This window comes from Sinohyriopsis cumingii, unplaced genomic scaffold (genome assembly GCF_028554795.1).
Source record: "Sinohyriopsis cumingii isolate HCF-2022 unplaced genomic scaffold, ASM2855479v2 utg002183l, whole genome shotgun sequence".
Classification (NCBI taxonomy): Eukaryota; Metazoa; Mollusca; class Bivalvia; order Unionida; family Unionidae; genus Sinohyriopsis; species Sinohyriopsis cumingii.
In genome coordinates, this window is record NW_028316148.1 from 146469 (window position 1) to 164666 (window position 18198).

The following is an 18198-nucleotide window of genomic DNA, read 5'->3' on the forward strand; positions in this document are numbered from 1 at the left end:
TGACGCCGATCGTCCACTAAAATGGCAACATTTAGTCATATTTGAAAGACTTAAAACCAGCTTTTTCCACACAGCTAATTGGAATTCAACCAAACTTAAAGCAGTATGCTATGAGGACCTTTAAAATACGTTCAGCAGACGTTGATCAAAACACACCCATGCTGGATGGCGTTTCAAGATGTTCTAAGCATGGCAATTTACATAAAAACAGTATACTTTATAAAAGATGTTCGAACATGTCGAGTAAGATCAGATTTAAGTTAGCTGATCGATGTAATAAAGTTCACTTATTTTCTTTTAGTTTCCCAATATACCATTAATGTGATTTTTACACAGCAAATCAAGCTTTTATTTTTATAGAAAGTTAATTCTTGAGAGGTAGCTATGTCCTTAAGTCATTTTAAAATTTTAATTTACTATTAATTTTTAACGACTGCTTCAATTCATTTTGGAACCATCCCCTAATTTGGATAGACTAATGAAACCAGTCAAAACGAAAGTTAACAAAGAACCATTAGAACTATTTCCGAGCAATAAAACACTTCTTTGAAAATTAAGGCAGCTTGGATATATAAAAGTCAGCCAAACCAATTGACATTTTCGTCTCCAAAATACCACCATTCCGAACGAAAACAAAACATTATGTCAAGCTGGTTTATATGTATTCCTTTAGTTTCTGTCAAATTAGTCAGTAATTGAACACGATTCCAATCTTGTTTAAACTTCGCGTTCTCGACTATAAATTGTGACCAACAACGTAGTGAAAGCTATATTAGCGTCCAAAGACTCTGAATCCTCTGAACTCTCATCATCATCATCAATGCAAATATGTGAATATAATGAAGCTATAAAATCCTTCTGTGTTTCAGAAAACAGTGCAGTGTCTGGAGAAGCGGAAATCAAGACCAAGATAAAAGGTAAATGTGGTAAAGGAGGAGTTGCAATCTTCTGCAAAACTTCTTTCATGAGATGACGTTAATAGTGACAGAGCTGTTGGCATATAATTCAAATTTCCAGATATATATATATATATATATATATATATATATATATATATATATATATATATATATATATATATATATATATATATATATATATATATATATATATATATATATATATATATATTTGTTGTGTATATATGACAATACTACTGTATGGCATTGATTATTATGAAGCACAAATTTAGTTGATTCAAAATCTATGTGATCAGTACTCACGGATGGGGGAGTGTATTTTACTGGTGATTTCAGTGCAGTAGCTGAATCAGACATTTTCAGAGATTACAGATAGGGTATTTAATTAGCTTTTTTGATATAATAATCTAGTGAGTGCTGGACATTTAATAATGTGCACTGATTCCAGTTATACATTCACCCCAACAACAACGATGATTTAACATTTTGTACTGTCGGATCAATGCGTAGGTAGATTACGCAGTGTGCACATTGTTTCAGATCACGAAGAGCACGTGATATCTGACCATCTCCCTATCCATACTTCCCCCCATACAGTGACCTGTGGGAGAGACTTCAGATAGACTGTGATGAGAAATAGCATAACTTGGAATACATTAGACGCTGATATCTTGAAAAAATATCGAAATGAGCTGGACCATGGTCTGAAAACTTTTGATATAGATACTATTTCGGAAAATGTTGATAGATTGTAAGGGCACATTGTTAGTGCAATACAGCAGTCAAGCGCCATCGCACTTCCAAAGTCTAAATTCAATTATCATTCAAAACAATACTTGTCAAATGAACTCAAAAATCACATAAACTGCAAAGACAAGTTATGGATAAATGAGGGAAGACCTAGGGATAGTCAGTTTAATTCCTACAGAGAAAATAACGATAAGAAGAGAGACTTTAGAAACGTTCAAAAACTGGCTGTGGAAAAATATATGGTTGAGGTATATGACGAAATTGAAAGCACTTTAATGCGATGTAAGACACTTTTGGAAAATGATCAATGCTAAGAGAGGGAACAATATAAATATTTGTCAGGAACTATCAACTGATGGAGTTTGTGTCCGTGATTCCATCGCAAATGGCTTTGCCAGATACTATGAAGACATTCACACGCCAAATTTTAGCCATAGTTTTGACGGAAACAGAATTTATAGAAAGAGAATTAAATCGGGGTCTACAGGATGGAGTAAGCCGTATTGAGGCCTTATAGACTAGTATCAGTGTAAACGAAGTAAGGGAAATCATTAAAAGTCTAAAGAAATCAAAAGCATCGGACGATGATCAAATTTGCAATGAACATTTGACTTATGGCAGCGACTACCTCATCGAGTGTATGACAATTTTTTTACTCATATGATTGATCCATCTTACATACCTGTATATTGCAGGAAAGGGTTAGTAATACCACTATACAAAGGTAACCGTAAATCAAAGAACTCCCTCGAAAGTTACAAGCCTCTTACTTTACTGCCTGTTATCTACAAAACTTTTGAGAAAATTATTCATGAACGTTTGGTAACTTGTCTCAGAGATACTAATTCTAATATACCCATTTCACAACAACATGGTTACCAAAAAAATTTTGGCTGCACAAACGTGAGTTTGTTGCTGTTGCAACCAGTACAGTATGATGTAAACATGGGTGCACGGGTTTCTGCTGCTTTTCTTGATACAAAAACGGCACAAGGGGTTACGTTTTAAAGTATTCATGTTGAGAATTACGGGTAAATCCCTTTTGATATTTTTTAACATATATACAAATTTACAGAGTAAAGTTCTTGTCAATGGGTCCTAATTTTCGGATTGGTTCTCAGTTGGCCAAGGAGTGAGACAAGGAAGTGTTTTGTCAACCTTGATGTACACAATATTTATAAATGACTTGCACTACAGTTAGAAAATAGTGGATTTGGAGCAAAGATTGGATCTTTAGCTGCGGAAAATCCAACCCTAGTTGATGTCAATTCACTTTTGGCTATATATCCTTGCAATATATAAAAGGTGTTAGATATAGCATACAATTACAGTAATAGGTGCTGATTCGAGCTTAGTGTCACAAAGTCATACATTATTAGTTTCGGTCCCCAATACAAGAATTATGTCAGTATGAAATGGTATCTTAGCCCGTCATGTTTGACGCTTACTGATTCGGCAACACACCTGTGTCACCGAATTAGCTCAAAGCTAGGTCGCATGATGCAATACTCCATGGAAGCAAGAAAGGCGAAAATCTTTTCACAGCATGTTTGTTATAGGCATTAAACGGAATGGTTTACATCCTTTGGTTGCTGCAAATGTAGTCAAAAAGTTAAATTTTCCTTCAATGCTTATGGAAGCTAATTATGGTGTAACGGTTCAAAAAGTGACCTCTCTTCACTGGATAAAACTGAGGTATTTTACCAACAATTTACAAGGCTTCCGAACACATACAAGATTAGCGGATGGACATCAGCCCAGTCCGAAATTGGCAGAAGAAAATTGATGATTTTACACAGATTGTTTTTTTATGACGAATAACGTACATACTAAACGTGAGTTTAACGTTGCTCTATTTCACTTCATTATGAGCGGATGCATGTCAAGCTACAGATTAATTTCAAATTGATATTAAACGTTAAAAAAGTTTGACTTGCTCGGGTATCTAACTGATTATTTGCATCATTCCGAAATTCCAGATAAACAAAATTGGAAAGAAATTGTAAGTTCAAACATTTCTGGTTTTGAAAATAGCCTCCGGAGAGTATGTATGTCTAATCAGAAGAAAATTTTTGTAATTACACAGATTGTTTTTTACACAGATTCTCTTCGATACACGAATACTTACGACCTGCCTCAGTGTGGCAGTCGGCTAAAACCAGACAGCACACTAAGGTATTTACATATATAGCTTAACTATGAGCTGCTATTCCTCAAACACAGCTTGATATGTGTATTATATGTGGGAATATTTATTCAGACTTGATACTTCTTTGTTGTGTTACTTGTCCTTATATGTCGAATTTCAGAAACTCTTTCTGGAACTTACTTATTGATAAATTTCCACTGAGCCTGTACATTACGTTATTTAATGCAGAAGATAAGCTGCAATTACAGTATATTCTAGGTAAAAGGTTACCAACATCTCAAATCGACAAAGAAAAGTCCAAGTTTTCGTCTTGCATGCAGCATACTTTGTCGTGCATTTTACAGCTATCTTTGGCAAATAAGGTACTGAAACTTGCGACTTATGCAGTTGACGAACACTTTGTTGATTTATATATAATAGAAAGAAGAGAAAGAAAACTACTCTTGTTAAGCCTAAATAATACGCGAGACAATATATTGATTTACTGCAAGTATAACATAAGAGGATGAATATATATATATATATATATATATATATATATATATATATATATATATATATATATATATATATATATATATATATATATATATATATATATATATATATATGTGTGTGTGTGTGTGTGTGTGTGTGTGTGTGTGTGTTTGTCGGAGTGTTTATGTGTGTGTTCCTAATATAAATTACAGGTTGTAGAAGGGGGTAATATTAATATTAGCAACAAACAGCTTAAGTATCCTTAGAAGTGTCTAATTCCAAATTAATATATAACCTTTGAAATCATATATAGTTGTACTTCTATGTCCAATGCTTCTATACGTTAAAACAATAACTTGGTGATTGTACCAAAGATCAATCCCATCAGTTATAGATATAATAATAACATGGCTAAGAAAAAAGCAATTCTCGGCCACACCCAATGTATCGAGAATATGAAGCAGGAGACAAAGAAAACTTGCATCCTTCTAAAAAGTCCTGAGTGGTAAAGCACCTTGCTCTGGTCTATATTTTTGCTTTCAAATAACCAAAATGTACACTCAGATATTTTATCTTAAGTGCTTCGTTTAAAGACAATTTTTTCCAGCTTTGTAGAATAATCATAATATTGATAACATTCAAGCTTACTACCTTCGCCTTTCATGCATCACTAAAAAATATGCTGTTAAAAATCAATATTTTAGTTATGGCAATCTATTTGATAATATCTCCCCCAATCAATTTTGTAATCTGACAATTAACTTTGACGGGCAGGGTCATTCAGCTGAATCTTTGAAAATGTGCAAAGCCAAATTTTTGTGTGAGGAGAAAGAGATGAAGGAGAGAGAATCTGATATTGCAAGGCTGCGCACAAGCACAGCATATCGACCTTTTGGAACATCTGGTCTATGGCTAAACGCTTCGAATCACCCGGTTATATTTGTATCATTGCCTTATCAGGTTTTATCCATGATATGGTTCACTGAGATAAACATCCCATAAAATGATCAGTAAATTAGCTTTTAGTTTCAGCTCCCTCCAACCCAACCCATTTTCAATCCCAGTCAAAGGCAGCTTCACTCTTTTTATAGATTAATATGCTGAATTCATAACTATCAAAACGTACAACTAATTTATCCGTTAGACCCCACTTTCATTTAAAAACTAGGAAATACGTCTTTAGGCCTAGTTATAAAGATTGTCTCATCGCGAGGCACAATCAACTATTCAGTTCTGGTCGTACATTATATTTATAGGTTACTGCATTTGTATGGGAAAATAGAAACGAGTTTTCGGAATGAATACTGCACGAACTTGTGAGTGCAGTATATCCTTCCGACAAAACGAGTTCATATTTTCCCATACAAATGCAGTAACCATTTTATTATATGCTCATTTTTTTATTCAGCCTAAGGTTTAATTATATAAACAAAATACACTACATGAAACAATGTAAATGAATGAATGCCGTATTCCAAACTAAATACACAAGCGCAGATTTGACATTACAAAATGACATCATTATTAATGCGCACATAGCTCCGCCCAGATAAATTTGAACTTAGTCGCGCGGTCGACATAACTTTCGAAAGAAAATGGCGTGTCTAGTGAAAATTGAAATTTCCAGTCATATTGTGAATGACGGCATTGCAACGACTTTTCCATTTGATCTGGAGTGAATATATTTTGGTGTATTGTTTCGATTCGACGAAAGTTTGTGATTTTAGACTGGATTCATCTGTGCAAATTATACATGAAATACATCGGATTTAAGTAGCGCGGGAGAAGTGTGTTTACGTCTGCAAATGTGTTTCTGTTTCTGTCACTGAATGTTTGAAATCATAACGTGGGAAAAATATGAAGTCTTTCAATGCAATTTTCACAAAGACGCTATGGAATTTAATGTGTATTTCATTTTGAGTGCACTAAGGAGGATGCAATTGCACTTATCATCGAAATTACAGCACACTTTCGAAATGTGTGATCCAGATTGAAAACCTATGACATGGCTCATGTAATTCGGATTTGCAGAATTAAGAAAAAACATTTTGAGGAAATTCAGGATGTAAAACTGTAAGTATATTTTATTTTGCCATTCTTATCACCAGCTAAAGAAAACAGTATATGCCTTGTTATTTGTAAGGACCTAATCCGTCATTTATACAAGGTGGCAAGCCAAAATCCGTAACATTGTATCAACGCAAAATGTCAAGACAGCTGGGGTTTTTTGCAGTCCACGAAACATGTTTTAGTTCATTCAGAAACAAATAAACAACCACAACGTAAAGAGCCTCTTACGCGAGTGTACATGATTTGTTTACAAATCAAAAGTGCTGGCGTCTGAGTCCATTGTTTATTTACAAAAGAAAGTAGTATTCACGTGAATGCTATATGTGTATTGTCGCGCGTGTTCAGTATCGGGGAATATTGAACGATTCTGTCAATGCAAAGTTAACGGGGACAAAAATGAGCATATAATAATAACATTATAAAATGCACCTGAAATGAATTATATGGGGACAGGATAAGTTCAGGGTCTGTGATTTTACCTTCATATCTTTTTCATAAACATTCGACTGCAACAATGTAGGCGTGCAGGTAAACATGAACTGGGTAAGTCAAAAACGCGATGAGAGGTGGCACAACAAAACATACATATTCGACAAAAAGTAATTTTAGAGAAAGTTTATTAAAAACAAAATAAGCACAAGAAAATGAAGTTGTATATGAAACAATAGATAAACTAGCACAAAAGGAAACGAATTGCAAACCAAATGTAAACTTTATAACAGAACTATATCTGTGCTTGAAAGATAAAGTGCTATTTATAATATGAGACAAATCTTGTATGAGGTTTGCTTCAGAATGGGTTTATCATTCAAATATGGGAAAAACTAAACATTATCTTCTACAAATTCATCTGACAACGTAGGAAAACTTTGTTTGCATATAAACACTATGATATATGACGGTATCATTATCACCATCATTATCGCCATCATGAATTAAAATATAAGAAAATGATGCTACAAGTCTCTATGTTTCAGAAATCAAGCAGGTGCCCGAAGAAATGACGATGACCAAGACAGGTGCGGTTTGTTTACTTGATTTGCTTCATTTTAATCATTTATATTCTACTAGTTAAACAGGCTAGTTTTGTCCACACCTTCGTGTACTGGTACCAGGGCACTAGCGTTAAAGTAGATGCACATTAATGACATTCACTAACAGTCTTGAGAGGGAACGTTGCTCATTACAGTTACAGAAATACGAATCGATACCATTAATTTTGTAGGAGATCACATCATGATAAACATTTTTTTAAAAATGGTCGTTGTTATATTTTCATTGGAATGGCATTTATACCTTTCTCTATAATAACAAAATATATTTACAGGAAAATTTAAAATGAATGCTGAATAAAATAGTAAGACAACGTTCGCCTTCATACAATCAAATGTACGAAAAAAAACATCCTATTATGTATTGTGTTTCTTTCAAGTGTTAGAAGAGAACTCAGGTTTTACACTCTGCAGGTAATTGTCTTCGAAACGCAGGGTATGTAACTTGTGTTCTCAAAAGGTTTGTTACGTAAAGCGTGTTGTGTGAATAATGATTTCTTATTTTTTTAAATTTCTTTTTAGAGACAAAGTTTCTGAGAATCAGACTTCATGTATTATGTGGCGGTCCTCTTTCTGTAAATACTGAAACCCATTTATGTTTGGATTCTGGTCAGAGATGATTCATTTGCTTGTTAAATAATTAAACACAAAGTAATTCTTATTGATCCAATTTGCATCATTTTATGTGTATATTGGATAGATAACTAAGATAATTATGTTGGCACACACACAATCTGGCTTTCTTGTTTTACTAAACATTTTACTTGTGGATGAGCTAATTTATTATTGTCACGTGTATGAGATTAATTTATTTAATTAATTAGTAACTTAAATACGTATTTACCCATATACAAGCTTACGTACCTAATTAAATTTGTTTTTCTTATACTTCTTATGCGCTATTTATCCATGTTTCTTCCACAGAATAGAAACAGGCGAGAACGGTCGGACTTCCCCAGCAACCATTCCCATTTAACATACCCCCACTCCTCCGTCTTTCCCACCTTGTATTCCACCGGATTCGACTTATTTTAAAATAGACAGACTTTTATCATCACGACAAACGAATGTCCACGACGATCAACCTGTTGAACATACCTTATCGAATCAAGATAGAGAGAATGGTGAACATAGCGGAAGGAAGAAGAAAAGGAAAAAGCATAAGAAGGGCCGACATAGAGTTCGTCCAGCTGATGAAACTGAAAAAATTACTTTAACAAAAGATACAGGATCCTTACATCCCGATGCTAGCGATAATAAAAGGCACCACGATAAAAAGAAGAAAAAGAAAAAGAATAAAGAAAGGATAAAGAATAATGAAGGGCCAGATGACAATTCAGCTGTTTCGGGCAAAACTGTTGTTCCACATTCTCAGTTTGGTGAAAACGAAATTTCATTAGGTCACAAGAGCAATGTTACTTCAGCCCCCGACATTACGTTGCCTGAGCTAATTCAAGATGGTACGACGAATAACGTAAACACATCAGAAGATTGTAACAAGAGTACTCAAGTCAATGAAATTATACACCAAGAGAAGAAAAAGAAGAAGCGGAAAAGGGAAAGAGATTTAACACAAGAAGGACTAGAAAATACGGTTGATAAAATGTATGTATCTCCCGCATATCCAGCTACTGATGTAGGTCACAAACGCAATGTTACTTCAGCCCCCGAAGTTACCATGTCTGACCTTAATTCAAGATGGCACGGCTAGCAATTTAAACACATCAGAAGATTGGAACAAGGGTACTCAAGACAATGAAATTATACACCAAGAGAAGAAAAAGAAGAAGCGGAAAGGGGAAAGAGATTTAGCACATGAAAGACTAGAAAATACGGTTGATAAAATGTATGTATCTCCCGCATATCCAGCTACTGATGTAGGTCACAGGCGCAATGTTACTCCAGCCCCCGAGGTTACGTTGCCTGAGCTAATTCAAGATGGTACGACTAGTAATGTAAACACATCAGAAGATTGTAACAAGAGTACTCAAGACAATGAAATTATACACCAAGAGAAGAAAAAGAAGAAGCGGAAAAGGGAAAGAGATTTAACACAAGAAAGGCTAGAAAATACTGTTGATAAAATGTATGTATCTCCCGCAACTCCAGCTACTGATGTAGGTCACAAACGCAATGTTACTTCAGCCCCCGAAGTTATCATGTCTGACATAATTCAAGATGGCACGGCTAGCAATTTAAACACATCAGAGGATTGGAACAAGAGTACTCAAGACAATGAAATTATACACCAAGAGAAGAAAAAAAAAGAAGCGGAAAAGGGAAAGAGATTTACCACAAGAAAGACTAGAAAATACGGTTGATAAAATGTATGTATCTCCCGCAACTCCAGCTACTGATGTAGGTCACAAGCGCAATGTTACTCCAGCCCCCGAAGTTACGTTGTCTGAGCTAATTCAAGATGGCACGGCTGGTAAAGTAAACACATCAGAGGATTGGAACAAGAGTACTCAAGACAATGAAATTATACACCAAGAGAAGAAAAAAAAGAAGCGGAAAAGTGAAGCAGATTTAACACACAAAATACTAGAAAATACGGTTGATAAAATGTATGTATCTCCTGCAACTCTAGCTACTGATGTAGGTCACAAGCGCAATGTTACTCCAGCCCCCCGAAGTTACGTTGTCTGAGCTAATTCAAGATGGTGAGGTTAATAATGTAAACACATCATAGGATTGCAACAAGAGTACTCAAGACAATGAAAGTATAGACCAAGAGAAGAAAAAGAAGAAGCGGAAAAGGCAAAGATATTGTTCACACGAAAGACTAGAAAATACGGTTGATACAATGCAAGAATCTCCCGCAACGCCAGCTACTGGTGTAGAAAAGGAAGACAAGATCGGAGATAAGGAAGGAAGAAATAAAAGAGAGAAAAAAGAAAAGAGATTAGGTTATACTGTACAAGAAAGTCTTAAGTAGCATTCATACGGAAAAAAAATGGAACAATAGCGGTTTAATACATCAACATCTCTAGATTTTAATTTTCGACACAATAGTGACGGAAATGTTTATTTTGAAATTAGTCAGTCATAGTATTTATTTTGAATAGAAGATTGATTAGCAAAAAGACAAATCTGGAGAAGAATTAAACATATAAGATTTTATATTAACTGGATAGTGTAGATTATTAACATTATTCAAGAATATATATATATATATATATATATATATATATATATATATATATATATATATATATATATATATATATATGTTGCACATTTGCTAGAGATATGTTATGCAACGCATAGAAAAGATCAATGGTTGGTAAGGATAGAACCATTACAATTATCCACAATGTTCAGATAATATGTGTGGTAATGTGAAAAATATCTGGTTGTCTAGCAATTTTGCTAACATCATAACGTTTGTTAGATAAAAATGTATCTTACCTCTATTATACATGTGACCAATCTAAGCATGATTGTATTCCATATACTGTCGTTACAACTATCAACGTATTATCAACAAACTGAACTATATATTTTTGTTTTTATTATTTCCATAAGTGGAATATAGCAGTACTTTGAGGCTATTGGCTTGAAGAAGCCAGTGTAATCAATCGATATAATCTAGATGTAAGTCTAAGTGTTTTATACATGACATTACTAAGCCATACATAGACCTTAGTATCTCTAATATGTTTCCAATTGCTCTACATTTTACGTCTTTTTGCACTATGCGTATCATTTCTACGTAATCAAAAGCGTTTGAAAATTAGTTAAGACACAAACTGTGTTATTTTCTTTATCTTTTTGAAATCACTAACTTAGAATGGCTAGTAATATAATGTTATTCCTTATAAAAATCAAATTGAGCATTCATAATAATATCAAATGAAATGCTCGGGTCGAGTCTTTGTTTTGATCTGATGGCACAATATCGACGAAGCATTGTTGCCCGTTTATAATAATTGGCACTGGTTGTATAGCACAATGATATACTCATTTTCTCCGCAAGTATATATTTTAGAGGAGACGCTGAAAAATAATGCTTTGCAATGCCATATCAAGCTATAGCATTAATAATAAGACTTACTTGGCGCTATGGGCATAATTTCTAAGCGTCCGATGGACTTTTGACATTTCTAGAATAATTCTGTAACTTTCTATTGGTTGGGATTGGTCAGGTGATGCAAAATGAGCAGTGTTATTTGTCACGTGAGGTATGTTGCTTACTACAATTGCAGTAGACAAATAGCTGTCTAATCTCTTGAACAACTCATTCAAATGTGAATGTAGTTTGACGTTTGAATACATGGTGTGACATTCCATATTGGATGGATATAGCCGCACTGTACTTAGTGTAAAAAAACACCAGGCTGCAAATTTACTACATCGTTAGTGCGATTAAATAACCGTAGTGTTGCCCTCGTTTCTGTCGTTTCAACAACTGGTTGCGCGACATGTACATGTTGTTCTTGATGAAACAGCAATAGAGGCTTTTGCAACGACCCCGCTGATAGTCTGACACATCCTAAATTAGTCATTCTTCCTCGAATGATAATGCCCATCTCTGCCAAACAGGTTACTTTAGTAGTTTTTGAAGAGACGAACGTCTGAAGCTCAATCCAAGAATCAAACTAGGAGGGAATCCTTTCCAAGGCACTTTCACCTCTTTAAGTCTGCGTTTGCATTCTTCGTTGATCGAGAATGAAATCGATATCATACACGTCGTCTTCAATTCTGGTAACTCCTTTTGCTAAGGCATATAAACTGTTCTTTTAATATGTATCCATTCATGTCTTCCAATTTATCGACATAAGGATCGCATTTAGGTACTTATCCAGTGACAAGAAAGAATTCGGTTGTCCAGTTAGACAAGTAGCCTTTGTCAATGGTATTTTTGGTATCTCCAATACAGAAGCAATCTCCAGTCTTTAACACCACGTCTTTCTTTCGGGCGGTATGTGACGGTTAAAATAATTGATCAAACACCGTCACTTCTTTTTTAGAGGCCACTTCTTCGGATCCACGTCTAATGGTACGGTTGATTGTAAACATGGAGGGGTCATGGTAACACGTCCATATACTTGAGAGCACGTTGACGTGTAAAATAGTAGTTCATACTTTCTTTATAAGTTCGAAGAGATTGACTCTCGTTTCAGGCTTTTGCAAAGTTAAAAATGAATGTGTCTTTTTCAATTCTTTTTGAAAAGCCTGGTTAAAAATGTAGTGTCTTTGTTTGCCATCGTAGAAGATAGCGAATACTTTCATTTTTTTTAAAAGACCGTAGTAACACTCCTACTAACATCGAACGTTTGTAAGGAACTAACAATGCTGACTTTGACAAGTCAAATATTTTAATCACGATTGTATGCTTCAAAATGAGAGAAATCAGCTTGCCATTAATGATCGATGTCAGTCACTTTGTTTTGATCTCTGGAAAATGTTGTTGAATGTTAAGTGTTATATTTTAGGGTATGTTCAAGTATTTCTCAATGTTAAGTGTTATATTTTAGGGTATGTTCAATCACTTCTTAATATTAAGTGTTATATTTTAGGGTATGTTCAAGCTCTTCTTAATTTTAAATTTTATATTTTAGGATATGTTTCTTAAATACAACTGCTGTTATACATTATATACCATTTTCGTCATTTTTTAAATTTGTCCGTTGTAAATGTTTAATATAAATCAGAGAATATTCAGCCTTTGTCTCTCCATTTCATTTGCTATTTACAGCATTTGATTTGATATGGTTCATTATAACTACAAGTTATGTAACTGTTAAATGTTTCCTTTGTCTATTTGTAGCTGAAACCCTCTTTAAACTCTGGATTTTGTATTAACCCAGAACAATTTTAAATTTGACTTAACTCGTGAAGTATATTTCGTCTAATCGTTATGACACATTAAAATAGTGTCGACAAAATATACAAATGCCAGTAGGAATGAAATTGAAGTTTCAAAGAAAAAAATATGATAAAAACTAAGTTTAGCAAACGACTATGGACGATTTCTTCATAAAAATTAAAAACCAATGATCCACGTAGATGTGAATTTAGCAAAGCATTGTGAGATGTTTGACGTGAATTTCATAACGAGAAAGCAGATTGTTTAAGGTAAGGACAAGAAGACACCACGGCGTCGAAAAAACAACAATGCACATCACGAAATGTTAAAAGCACACTATCTTAAAAAGGAAGCAAGTTCAGGCAACACAACAGAGTATTTCGAATAGGTGTTGGGTATATTTTTAAGGGTTTTCTTCATGTCGTCTAAACACAAAGTTGTTTTGTAGGTTAAAGCGGATAATATAGCAAATATGTACAAGAAAAAGTCATAGACAGGTATAGTTTTCATATACTAACATTATAATATTTCACCAAAATATATTCAGGTCTCTAAATGAATTCACAATATTGATTTATACAAGTTACTATAACTAATTATTTGAATCAATATCGGCTCTTAAATTTGATACTAAGATAGCGTCGTACTTGTAACGAATATACGAAAGTAAGTATGTGATTAATCAATAAGATTCATTAATGTTCATGAGTTGTCTCAAAGGCTGCCTGTCGATATCAACATGGTACTCCGAGATTATACTCTTAATGTTCTCGCTCTCTGGATGCATTAAAACTTCACTAACAATGAAATAAGCTGTCATTTGACTTTAATGTGTCAAGTTATGTTGTACTACTCTCATAATCATGCAACTTGATTATTTCAGTTCAAAACTTAAATAAACTTATAAACCGTTACGGTGTGCACCTGTATAGGTTACCAATAACCAATTTAAAGGCAAAATAATAAAAAGAACCGAGTTGAACAACTCTCCATAACAGAAACAAAAGTACACAATTGAAATTTGGTTATGTGCGAATGCATTGAAGTATATGGCGTATGCGTACATATGGACTGACTTCATTACACACTCTTTCTTTTCACCGGCAGTGCTAGATCATTAATAGAATGACAGCATTAGCACATGAATCTGCAACACCAATAATGGTACTGGTATATAGAAATATTGAACATTTCTCATAGTTTAATGCGCACAACATATAACTGCATTCAATTTTGTCAGTCCCGCTGCAAAACTATTTTACATAAACAGACTATTTTCTAACCGATAGCAGGGCTTTATATGACAATGTCTGATATCTTGGGAAATTTAGAAAAAGTGTCGAAATATTTCATATATAAAAAATTTCATCATTCAAGATCGGATAACAAGAAATAAAGTTATGCACATTTACATAGCTCTAAGGCTCAAATGTATTCTAGTAAGTGGACAGGTCCTTGAAAAGGGTCGTTTACATTATATACATGTAGGGAAAATTAATTCAAGCGCTATAGTGAAGTGAACAGAAAGCACTTATTTCCAAATTGCCATGGCTGATTCTATATAATATGGGTAACGCTAATTATACCTGACACTCATCATCCATATATTTCATAAAATTAAAATCAATAATAATAATAATAATAATCAAATTAATAATATTCATCTTCATTATCATCATCATCAACATCATCAGTTTAGGTCTGAACAAGACAACTGTATAATGTTATCATTATTAATATTTGAAGTAGTTTTAGTAGTAGTAGTAGTATCATAAGCCAAGCCACGTGCACTTTATATATAAAAAACGAAATATAGATATAGGAACAGAAAAGGAAAATAATAAAATACACAGGAACAAATGTACAATATACTAGGAAGCATTTTCCATACAAACGCCTTCTCGACTGAAGGTTTATAAATAAGATCTTCAAATTATGCATATTTCATGCGAAATATTAGCTTAATTCCAGTGTTGTATTTATCAGCTTAGAGGATAATATGTACTGACTAGGAAATACAAATGCAATAAATATTCTTAGAAACAAATAATAAATCTCTTATGAGGCTTATTTTTGGTAACTTACCCCAATAATAAGGGACAAAATTAAATTACTTTTCCGGGTATATGACTATTAGAATACAAATCAAGTAACTAATGTTCGTAATCCCAACATTAATGTGTTAGTCAATTAAAACCAACCTCTGAAAATATTATAATTTTACTAAAGGGATAAGGGAACAATGGCTACTATGGTCAGCTTTAATAACTTCTATGTTATATTCTGAACATGTAATGTAAAAACGAAAGAACGTGTTCTTATGCATTTATCATTCTTCGCTATGTTATATAATGTGCGATTTCTTTCTATAAGGCAAGACTATGTGACAAGTAATTGCAACAACAAATAAAAACACAATACTGAATGGTTACCATACATAGTTTACGTCAGAAAATTCTCAATATATACAACAATTGAACATATATATATATATATATATATATATATATATATATATATATATATATATATATATATATATATATATATATATATATATATATATATAGTAACGAACCGAAGGTAGAATTTTGCATATGCAGAGCATGTTAGCCGGACCTCTTACCAGGAGTTACATAATTTTGGATCTCGATATTGGCTTCAAAGGTATTTGATCATTGTGCAAGCGGGGCTTCTGCCGAATGGCATATTCGGGCCGGATTCCCCGTAACGCGCCAAGATGATGTGAAGAAACCTGGACCCAGACGGAAAGAATATCAAACGGTAGGGGTGTCAACTAATTAGGGATGAGATAGGCTAGAACTTGGGTTGGGAGTGGCCGATACTTTAGGCGGGAAAATGTTTCATTCTTAGTTGTAAACGCGCACAGATCCAAGAGAGACGTATTGTCTAGTAAAGCAAAAAGAATATGTTGAGGATGGAATTTTTAGCTAAAAGCCACTCGTAAAAAGAAGGTAATTGAACTGGGTAATCAAGCTTCTCAAATGAAGCTACCGGTGTGTCGTGAGAGTCGGTGCTGATATATTCCAGGGTGTAAGAAGTGACGACGTTGACAAAATCAAAAGGGAGACGTGGGAACTTCCATTGTGTACACAAGAGGCACAGTGTATAAAAGGAGAAAGAGGAAGGAATCAGGAAAGAAGAGAAATTAAATGAGTACTTGGGAAAACTCACTGAACAGAGACTATCTCACAATAGAATAGTAATTTCTATACGACAAAGTAAAGAGTAAAGGGCATTTGGTCAATCCGGCCGTTATTGTATTATGATATTGAGCTGAAGATGTATGTCCTGAAATTCTTGCATTCGTATATTTTGAGTTGTTATATGTATTTAGAGAGTAGGAACTACTGACTGGGGCTCGTGAGTCATTAAATTTTAATGAACACAATATACCCATGTTCGACCTTCCAAATATTTCAGCGACCCAGCTGATACCAATATTCATATGAATCTTATTTCTATCTAATCCTTTTCTTCCCATATCAGCTTTAAAATTCTGGCCTATCTCTCTTTGTTTGTCTCTTAATTTTCAATGATGTCCGCCACCTGTGAATACTTAATTAGATTAGTCACTAACGGAATTTGTCAGAGCAATCCCGGAAGAAGAAAAAGACTACGGCAACTGAACTAAGAGGAGGAGGAACCTCTTTATTCTAAACTGAATATTTGAATGTCGTTGAAACCTAACACGTTGACTACTTTATAAAATGGTTAATGTCAGATACTTTGCTCAGCAAATCGTTTTCTTTCCTCCAAACTTTATTTAGATTGGAAGAATGGTGAAATGTATGAGAAACGGCGGCAATGGGGCTTTTAAAAGCTGGCTCTTTAATGGTAAAAATACTTCAAATTAGCATATTGTCAGACTTGACCTGTTCTAGCGAGTGTCATGCACCTAAATACATTTCCAAGTCTCAAGTGGATTTCGAATTTACTATAGCGAGTTCATTAATATATTATGGATGAAGAACTGTAACTAAGACTAATGCTAAGTTCGGTCCCTGTAATTAATACAATGGAATGTTTTATTTATTCATTTAGTGAGTTATCTAGTTTTAATTTGATATTCATATATAATTTCATAATGTGTCAACTAAACCCTCGGGATTAAGTAGCTAGTTTTGAAATGAAAGATAAATGATTGATTTCGAGGTATGACACTAAATGACCCTGTTAAGCATATCTGGTTTTGTGATTTGGCAATTTGGATGATACTGTATTTTTCATACTGAGAATATCATCCACCAATAATATTTTTTCATGTCATGTTAAAAGCGTCTTTTCAGTATTGAACGTGTTCAATTTTGTCGATTACTTTGAACATTGTTAACTTTGCGGGCGTAATAAACTCAATCCAGACAGTGAACTTCAAACTGTCGGGTTGGATAAAGAGTGTCAAACTACTGTCCTCTTTAGCTATTCCCTGTTGCGTCAGTATCTCTAGAAAGGAATCCCACAAATATCTTGTTAAATATGCTGCTTCTCTGCTGGGATTTCAAACTGGAACTTCTTACATTTCACCGAACGTATTCGAAATAACACGTGATATACAACTACTGTCTATTCCTCGCGAGTTAAAGGTCAAGATACCAATTATATATATTGAGAGAATGAGAGAAGGGGCATTAGGCCCCAGAATGTCCCCAATTTCAACGCAAATAAAACTCAGAAGATAAATGGTGGACATATATAATATATATGTGTGTGTGTGTGTGTGTGTGTGTGTGTGTGTGTGTGTGTGTTACCATTGACAGGAAAAGTGGATTGGCTTGTAGTGTCATAATAAAATGAGAGCAAACAGGACAATAAGCGAGAGGATGAGATGTTTTTTTTTTCTAAAAGAAGAAGACCTCATACCCGTCATGAAAGTCAATTCAACTAATAGACAGTGAAGATAAAGAAGTCATGTCCGTGACGAAATTCGAAAAAGAGACAGACAGTGGG

The 18198-nt window shown here is 34.0% G+C and overlaps 1 protein-coding gene across 1 annotated transcript; it reads left to right on the forward strand.

The window, feature by feature from the left end:
* Positions 1 to 866: 866 nt before the first annotated feature.
* On the forward strand, positions 867 to 13020 carry LOC149770962 (uncharacterized). Its single transcript, XM_089948940.1, has 3 exons — positions 867 to 917; positions 7344 to 7385; positions 8343 to 13020. The coding sequence occupies exon 3, from the start codon at positions 9071 to 9073 to the stop codon at positions 9737 to 9739; it is 669 nt and encodes a 222-aa protein (XP_089805066.1). The 5' UTR covers positions 867 to 917; positions 7344 to 7385; positions 8343 to 9070; the 3' UTR covers positions 9740 to 13020.
* The last annotated feature ends 5178 nt before the right edge of the window (positions 13021 to 18198 follow it).